We start from the raw sequence: 10,000 nt of genomic DNA on the forward strand, positions 1-10,000 counted from the left end.
GAAATGTGTATCTGGGGCGGATGCAGTGGATGAACTGACGGGCTAAGTTAACAGCGTGTTGCTGTTGGCTTTTTTTTTTTTTTTTTTCCTCTGTCGCGTGTCTTGTTGGTTCCGTTTTGTCCACCGAGGGCTGTGCTGTGATGGACTGGTTCATACGTCTGTTTGAACAGAGGGGGAAAGATGTACAACCTGTTGTTAGTATATCCTGAGAATAGTCACCCATCCCCTGCATTGACACATTAATCATGACATGAACATGACATGTGTTAAAAGAATTCTCGCAAAGGAAATATAGGTTTTTTTTATATGTACAAACGGAGAAGGGATTCTCACTTCTCTGTAATCAACTTAGGATCGAAAATAGGAGAAGCCTATGTGTCTGTAGCTAATATTGGGAGTATAATATGTACGCAATTATCTTCTTTTTTGGATATTGCGTGTTCAGGAATCCGCTTGATTAAAAGGACGTACATTCTTCAGCTGTGACAGCATACCCTGGGGGAGAAATCCACATTACGAAACAGTGTTTGGAAACCTGATTTGGCTGAAGATGAACAGTGTTAGGAGACCTGATTTGGCTGCCAATGCAGTGGAGCTGCTGATGAACTGATGGTCAGGTTGTAGCTTCAGGCTATATTTAGACTAAGCCCAGCGACTTGCTGACAACAGCTGGCCAGGACATGTCATTTTGCAAATTCCCGCTATGCATGCTGGTAAAAAGTGTTCACACTGGCCACCAGCCATCACCAGCCAGCTTTTTTTTTTAATTCAAGTTGTGTCGTGCACACAATACAGATGGTTGGCTAGTGCAAGGGAAGTAACGCTTCTATGATATCAGTTGCGCTAAATTCCGTTAATTCATGATGGACGAAGAAAACTTTTATTTTTTTATTGCTGTGCGGAAACGATCGGATATTAATGATATGAAAAAAAAAAGAGTTACCACAACAGACTTTGAAAAGTCTCAGGTCGCAGTCTGATGTATTCCACATATTTCTGTAGACCACCCATCGCCTGGGGCACTAAATGATGGTATTATCTGTGTGTGCTGCAGTTCCCTTTGGTAGGTAAACACACTGACGATTTCCGTTGACAGGTGAACACGCTGACGAGAACCGTTTCAAGCTTTTACGTTTCGAAACCCATCACAACCAACATTCGTTTCATCCGTCAGGAAAGCGTCGCTTTTTTGTTTGTTTGTTTGTTTTATTGGGTTTTTTTTTCCTGGCTGTGTCTGATTGAAGTGTGTTGCTGTGGAAGGCTTCCTTCCCACTGAGCCCAGCCAGTCGCTGACAGCAATTAACAAAAAGCTGACCTAGAATTGTGCGCACGTCACTTTGTGCTTTCCCGCCGTGAATGTTGGCTGTGAGTGTCCACAGTGGCCACCACCCATCTTCAACCGTCTCCAGACAGCTTTTGGATTTGTGGCGGGCACACAGCTGAGACGGATGGCTGGCTGGCCCATGGGACCAGTGATACTTGCAGCGTGAACACTCCACCCAAAAAAACCCCAAAACAAAACAAAAACAAACAAACAAAAAACAACAAAACAAAACAAAACAAAAAAACAAGAGAGGCAAGGCCTTCAAGACTCACTTGTGATATACTGAAAAAAAAAAATCCAAGCTTTTTATGTATTGTGTATAATTTCAAAATGTAATGTTTAAGATGAGAAAGATCAGTTTAAAGCAAATTAAGTCCCCTTGCATAATTACAGAGTAATTTCCCTTTTTTTACTATCTGCACCAAAACGTTTGCAAAATAAATAAAACTTCCATGCTTAGCAAAAGAAGTTCCTGTTTGAACAAAAAATGATAATAATGACTGCTCTTGTTGTTGGGTCAGAATATCAGATCAAAGTGCCAAGTTTAGAGAATACAAAAAATATAAATATAACAGTAAATGCAGTTTGCATATAATTAGGCTTCATTTTTTATTTTTTTGTGCCCATCCCAGAGATGCAATATTGTTTTAAACAAGATGACTGGAAAGAACTGAATTTGTCCTATTTTTATGCCTAATTTGGTGTCAACTGACAAAGTATTTGCAGAGAAAATGTCAATGTTAAAGTTTACCACGGACACACAGACACACAGACACACACACACACACACACACACACACACACACACACACACACACAGACAACCGAACACCGGGTTAAAACATAGACTCACTTTGTTTACACAAGTGAATCAAAAACCAACAACAAACAACAACAAGCCAAAAAAAACAAACGTTTCTTTTGTCTGGAGAGCACTGCAGTTTTCGCCAACTGTCTTTTTCCGACTGACGTGTGTTGCTGTGTCCGTAACTGGCAAGGCTTATTGTGAATAGTCAGTCGTTTTCGACTATGAACATCAGAACAGCAGAGGAGAACTGCTGTCCCGACTATCTGGGCTGGAATTTGGTTATTGTGCTGAGTGTCTTGCCCAAGTTACAATCCCCACTCTTCGGCCAAGAGGGTTTTGGGACAGTCGGCGTTGGGATTGTTCCCAAAGGCCAACTAGCCCCCAAGGCTGCAGCACTAAGAGCCAGTGCAATTTTGCCTCCTAGTTTGAGAGTCATAGTCCTTCACAAAAGTCGAAGCTGTAAATGATGTGTTTCAGACCAATGTGAAAGAAAGAAAATGTTAATCATATATGGCTTGATTAAGCAGTGTATATTTGTCAGTGCCGAGCTTCATATTCGAGTTTTCTTTTGTCTCTGCAGTGCAGGGAAATGATTATGAGTTTCAGTTTCACTTTCTCAAGGAGGCGTCACTGCGTTCGGACAAATCCATACACGCTACACCACATCTGTTGAGCAGATGCCTGACCAGCAGCATAACCCAACGCGCTTAGTCAGGCCTTGAGTGCATGCTTACATATTTGTGTACCTATGAAAGTGGATTTCATTTTACGTAATTTCGCCAGAGGACAACACTGTCGTTGCCACGGGTTCTTTTTCAGTGCGCCAAGTGCGTGCTGCACACGGGACCTCGGTTTATCGTCTCATCCGAAAGACTAGACGCTCAGTTTGATTTTCCAGTCAAACTTAGGAGAAAGGGCGAGAGCGGGATTAGAACCCACACCCTCACGGACTCTCTGTATTGGCAGCTGAGCGTCTTAACCATTCTGCCACCTTCCTCCGTGATTATGAATGTGGGGCAACCAACAGTGTCGAGTGAAATAAACCCGTTCATATGAAAAGAACTGATTTGATGACTTTTACCCTTATTTTATGACAAGGAGGAAAAAAAAACACGAATTTTCCTCCAGCTCTTCTTTCTCCCTGCTCTGTTTCGTCCTTACGTGTAGCGGAAAGAGCAGGACGTGAAAGAGTGTTGCATGGAACAAATTGATATAAAAAAAAAAACAAAACAGCAGCAACAACAAACAACAACAACAATAATTATAACAAGAATGATAATAATACCAATAATGATACTGATATTGATGATAATAATAATAATAATAATGATAATAATTAGCGCTAAGTCTTGTGCAGAGACAATTCAAAGCGCTTACACACCAGTCATTCACAAATACATTAGCAAAAATCAAAACAAACAAGTGGTGGAACATTTGAATTCAGAAAAAAAAGAAGAATAATGGTTATCGTTCAACCAGGAACAAGTCTCTGTTCAGTAATGGCTAAGATAGGTAGATAGACAGATAGATAAATAGATAGAAAGAAAGAAAGAAAGAAAGTAATAGAAACAGACAGACAAACAGACAGAGAGACAGACAGACAGAGAGACAGACAGACACACAGAGAAGCAGAGAGACAGAGAGAGAGAGAAGGGAGTGCGGGGGCTTTAATGTCATGGTAGGCGTCTATTGTTTGAAGACAATGATAACGGGTGAAGTGGAATATATCAAAAACAACAACAACGACAACAACATCAGAACCTCAAATGGAGAGAGAGAACAACCAGAGGTAATGAAACAAACAAAGCAAGGGGCTCAATAGCGATCAAACCATTCCTTATATTCAGCGTCGTCGATCAGAAATGCGAATCTGTTCGGTTTTTTTTTTGGTGAAGGAAAACAAATCAATTACACAATGTGTAACCTTGTTCTGTCTGTGAAGGAAAACAATCAGTTATTTGTAACCTTGTTCTGTTTGTGGAGGAAAACAATCAGTTACATAATGTGTAACCTTGTTCTGTTTGTGAAGGAAAACAATCAGTTATTTGTAACCTTGTTCTGTTTGTGGAGGAAAACAATCAGTTACACAATTTGTAACCTTGTTCTTTTTATGAAGGAAAATAATCAGTTACACAATGTGTAACCTTGTTCTTTTTATGAAGGAAAACAATCAGTTACACAATTTGTAACCTTGTTCTTTTTATGAAGGAAAACAATCAGTTACACATTGTGTAACCTTGTTCTGTTTGTGAAGGAAAACAATCAGTTACACAATTTGTAACCTTGTTCTTTTTATGAAGGAAGACAATCAGTTACACAATTTGTAACCTTGTTCTTTTTATGAAGGAAAATAATCAGTTACACAATGTGCAATCTTGTTCTTTTTATGAAGGAAAACAAATCAGTTACACAATTTGTAACCTTGTTCTTTTCATGAAGGAAAACAATCAGTTAGACAATATGTAACCTTGTTCTGTTTGTGAAGGAAAACAATCAGTTACACAATTTGTAACCTTGTTCTTTTCATGAAGGAAAACAATCAGTTAGACAATATGTAACCTTGTTCTGTTTGTGAAGGAAAACAATCAGTTAGACAATATGTAACCTTGTTCTGTTTGTGAAGGAAAACAGCCAGTTAGATAATATGTAACCTTGCTCTGTTTGTGAAGGAAAATAATCAGTTACACAATGTGTACCCTTGTTCTGTCTGTGAAGAAAAACAATCAGTTACACAATGTGTAACCTTGTTCTGTCTGTGAAGAAAAACAATCAGTTGCACAATGTGTAACCTTGTTCTGTTTGTGAAGGAAAACAATCAGTTAGAGAATGTGTAACCTGGTTCTGTTTGTGAAGGAAAACAAATCAGTTACACAATGTGTAACCTGGTTCTTTTTGTGAAGGAAAACAATCAGTTACACAATGTGTAACCTGGTTCTTTTTGTGAAGGAAAACAAATCAGTTACACAATGTGTAACCTGGTTCTTTTTGTGAAGGAAAACAATCAGTTGCACAATGAGTAACCTGGTTCTGTTTGTGAAGAAAAACAAATCAGTTACACAATGTGTAACCTTGTTCTGTTTGTGAAGGAAAACTAATCAGTTACACAGTGTGTAACCTTGTTCTGTCTGTGAAGGAAAATAATCAGTTGCACAATGCGTAACCTTGTTCTGTTTGTGAAGGAAAATAATCAGTTGCACAATGTGTAACCTTGTTCTGTTTGTGAAGGAAAATAATCAGTTGCACAATGTGTAACCTTGTTCTGTTTGTGAAGGAAAACAAATCAGTTACACAATGTGTAACCTTGTTCTGTTTGTGAAGGAAAACTATCAGTTAGAGAATGTGTAACCTGGTTCTTTTTATGAAGGAAAACAATCAGTTACACAATTTGTAAGGTAGAGCTTTTTCCTCGTAAAAACGTAGTTGGAATATACTTGAAACCACCTGAAAACGACTGAATTATTTAGGTAACATTGCTACAAGCATGCACCTAAATCTAATCATCATTACAAATAAGTATATATACTTCAGTACACTGTAAGTCTACTCGAATTCATGCTGTCTCATGTTTTACCTCAGAACAGGATGAGTTGTATTGTAAACATGACAGGTTTATCGGAAATTGGTACATTTGTTTTTCTCTGCAGTCATGGCCAATGCAATGCTAACAACAGCCGATATATCGGAGACAGAGAAGGTTGGTGCATGTGATTTGCTTTTTAACTCACCCCATCTCACCCACTTTTATAAAACTTTTTGTATGTTTATATAAATGTTTTATCATTTGGAAATACTGGTGGACTGGCGGATGTGTTTAACTGTAGTGTGTGTGTGTGTGTGTGTGTGTGTGTGTGTGTGTGTGTGTGTGTGTGTGTGTGTGTGTGTGTGTGTGTGACATATATATATATATATATATATATATATATATATATATATATATGTAGAGGGTGTGGGGGCGTGTTATATATACATAAGCATGTTTATTGTGACATTCAATCCACGTGAAGGCTATAGTATCATGATTGGTGACTAACACTGACTGTTTACATGTTTATTGTGGCATTCAATGCACGTGAAGGCTATAGTATCATGACTGGTGACTAACACTGACTGCATGTTTATTGTGACATTCACCGCACGTGAAGGCTAAAGTATCATGATTGGTGACTAACACTGACTGTTTGCATGTTTATTGTGAAATTCAATCCACGTGAAGGCTATGGTATCATGATTAGTGACTAACACTGTCTGTTTGCAGGTTTATTGTGACATTCAGTGCACGTGAAGGCTATAGTATCATGATTGGTGACTAACACTGACTGTTAGCATGTTTATTGTGACATTCAATGCACGTGAAGGCTATAGTATCATGATTGGTGACTAACACTGACTGTTAGCATGTTTATTGTGACATTCAATGCACGTGAAGGCTATGGTATCATGCTTGGTGACTAACACTGACTGTTAGCATGTTTATTGTGGCATTCAATCCACGTGAAGGCTACATCAATAATTGTTTACATGTTTATTGTGACATTCAATGCATGCAAAGGCTAAATCAACGACTGCATGTTCATTGTGACATTCAATGTCTGTGAAGGCTATGATTATGATGATAGATGACTAACACGGAGTGTGTGCATGTTTATTGGGGCATTCAGTGCACGTTAAGGCTATAGGATTATTGATGACTGAACACATACTGTTTGCATTTTCAGTGTTAACTCCAGAATCCCTCAGCTGTACGTTCGCAGGAAGCCTCTGCCAGTACAGACAAGGATGCCGTGACGAAACAATGACGCCCTGGACTGCAAACAGTGGTGCGTTATGATAAAGTGTTTCTTCACCTAGTAAGCGCGAAAGAGCGAGAGGGGGTATGGGGGTGGGGGAGGGAGAGAGACAGAGACAGACAAACCGACAGTCAGAGAGAGACAGACAGACAGACAGACAGACAGACAGAGACAGATAGACCGACAGAGAGAGAGAGAGAGAGAGAGAGAGAGAGAGAGAGAGAGAGAGAGAGAGAGAGAGAGACCGACCGATAGACAGACAGTCTGACAGGGACAGATAGACCGACAGAGAGAGCGACAGACACACAGGGAGAGAGAGAGGAGAAAGAGGGAGGGAGGGAGAGACAGAGGGGGAAGGGGAAAGAGAGGGCGGAGACAGAAAGAGGGACGGACAGAGAGAGAGAGAGAGAGAGAGAGAGAGAGAGAGAGAGAGAGAGAGAGAGAGAGAGAGAGAGAGAGAGAGAGAGAGAGAGAGAGAGATCCAAGTATTCATGTTATCATGTTCTAGTTCTAGTTGGGAACGTGTTTAACCCTTGCTGTTTCGATGAACATGAAAGAGAGAAGGTGACATGAGTGTAACACAAACCGATCGACAACCGAACCTGCCACGTGTGTTTCTGTGTTGATTGATTGATGGATTGATTGATGTGGATACTTATATAGCGCCTATCCTCGATCAGAGACCAAGCTCTAAGCGCTTTATATACACGGGGACATTTGCACCACAGGCTGCCTACCTGGGTAGAGCCGACTGACGGCTGCCACTGGGCGCTCATCATTCGTTTCCTGTGTCATTCAATCATATTTCAGACGCACGCGCATACGCACTCCGACAGACATGTAACATTTTACGTGTATGACCGTTTTTATTTATTTACCCCGCCATGTAGGCAGCCATACTCCATTTTCGGGGGGGTGCATGCTGGGTATATTCTTGTTTCCATAACCCACCAAACGCTGACATGGATTACAGGATCTTTAACGTGCGCATTTGATCTTCTGCGTGAGCATACACACGAAAGGGATTCAGGCACTAGCAGGTCTGCACATATGTTGACCTGGGAGATCGGAAAAATCCCCACAAGTTGAACAAGACCATCTGCAGTAGTATCATTACAATCATTCTTCTTCTTTTTTCTCCTCCTCCTCTTCTTGTTCTTGATCTTTTTTCTTCTCCTTTCTATCAGTATTAGGAGTATTATCATTGGTAGTAGAAACAGTAGTAGTATTATGTGCAACGGAAGTATTACGTGTCTTTACGTATGTCGTAAGGTGACATGTCTCTCTTTAAGTGCAGACAGAGCACTGTAGGTGTGTTTGTATGCACAACCAGTAAGGGTACAGCAGTTTACGAGCATGACTGGCATCTGTATGTGCCATCGGAACATATTTTCATGTGCACAGGTTTCTATACATACATACGATAGGAGCATAGCATGCGGCTATTTTTCATCTAGGATATATATATATATATATATATATATATATAAACACAGCAATTGACTTTACAGTAGAAAACAAAACATCCATTGAAAGGAAACTACTAATGATAGAATGAATAGATCAGTAAATCAATAGATTCGACACAAAAACACACTAAGCAAACAAACAACAGTAACAACGACATCAACAAAACACGGCACAACACACACAAACACACGCACACACATCTACACCATCCCCCCATCCGCTCCCCCCCCCCTCCCTCACACACGCCACTGTGTTCATGCCGGCAGGATACGCAAGCGTTCGTCAGAACAAGACCGGATGTGGTGCCGCCGTTTACTCGGTGCTAGAGTCCCGCTGGGTCCTCTTCAACAAGCCAGTCTGCCTGCATTTCAGCTTCAGCAGTAAAAGACCACAATATCTGGAGGTTTTCTTCGCCCCTTTCAACGGCAGCGCTGCAACTAAGCTTCTGGGAGAAAAGGACAACAAGTTCCCTGAGGGAGAGGAACAGTCTGAAAAGTGTTCCATTGGCCGATCTACAGGAAAGGTGGCCATTTTCGTCCCTCCTCCTTCTCTCTCTATCCCTCCCCCCCCTCCTCCCCCCACCTCTCTCTCTCTCTCTCTCTCTCTCTCTCTCTCTCTCTCCTGTCTTTTTGTACGTTTCTTCTTTAGGAAATGTGTTTTGTTGTCATTTTCATCTTTCATCTTATTTCACATAAACTGGTGAAGCCATTCTTGCAGACAAAGGACTTTAAAAAAAAATGTAATGTGAGATGTCACAAGATATTTATTAATGTAAAGAATTTGTTTGTTTTGTTAGAATAGAGTGTAACCCACATTAGCTGTCACAAGAAATATAATCAATAAACAAAACAAAAGAGACAAAGCTCACATGTGATTCCTACTGATTTAATGGTTGGGGAAAAAAAAGAAAAAAAAGTAAACAAAAAAAAAACCAACTACGACCCCTTGAAACAAAATAACAACAACAAAATGAGGATTGATGGGTGTTAACTTTCACGCACTTAAACAAGAATGAAATTAAGAATAATTCGCATGAAATTAACAGTCTGAAACTACTAAGACGTAACTCACCAAAACTGTGAAGTTTTGAACTCCTATTTTCAGCATCAGAAAATGCCATTTGTGTCAAAATGAAAGTTAAGAGCTGGAATGTCTACCTGAAATGATTAAAACCCAGTGAAAGAGGCATCGCGGCTTAATCGGTTAGACGTTGGACTTCTGTTTTTGTTTCACCACTGCTCAGATTTCGATGATCCGTTTCGGTATGGTGTTGTGACCATGAGAAAGTCACTTTACTTCCATTTTCTTCACTCCAACGAGTATGAACAGGCTACCTGACTTCGGTTCGGGAAGGTTAAAACGGCGGAAGGAGAGGATTGGGCCCCGCCTTCCTATGCCGATATGTAGACACAGTGGATATGAGTTTACTTTCCCGATGGTCTTAAAAGGCAATGGAAGCTTTGACCGTCTTCGTTTATCTTTTTTTTTCTCTTTTTTTTTTTTTTTTTGCTGCCCCATCATCTGCACCGTTTCAGTGGAATTACTCCCACGCCGCTCATTTAGATTCCCCCATACACGGCCACACCCGGGTTCGTCCGTCACAGTTCCAGC

At 40.4% G+C, this 10,000-nt stretch overlaps 1 protein-coding gene across 2 annotated transcripts in view; it reads left to right on the forward strand.

The window, feature by feature from the left end:
• Positions 1 to 10,000, forward strand: part of LOC143301152 (uncharacterized) — a 25,336-nt gene that overhangs the window by 5,331 nt on the left and 10,005 nt on the right. For both annotated transcript variants that reach the window (XM_076615228.1, XM_076615229.1), the window contains exons 3-5: positions 5,777 to 5,826; positions 6,848 to 6,949; positions 8,656 to 8,912. In XM_076615228.1, the coding sequence (XP_076471343.1) occupies positions 5,777 to 5,826; positions 6,848 to 6,949; positions 8,656 to 8,912 (409 nt within the window). The remainder of the gene's footprint in view (positions 1 to 5,776; positions 5,827 to 6,847; positions 6,950 to 8,655; positions 8,913 to 10,000) is intronic.

This window comes from Babylonia areolata, chromosome 27, assembly GCF_041734735.1.
Source record: "Babylonia areolata isolate BAREFJ2019XMU chromosome 27, ASM4173473v1, whole genome shotgun sequence".
Lineage (NCBI taxonomy): Eukaryota > Metazoa > Mollusca > Gastropoda > Neogastropoda > Buccinidae > Babylonia > Babylonia areolata.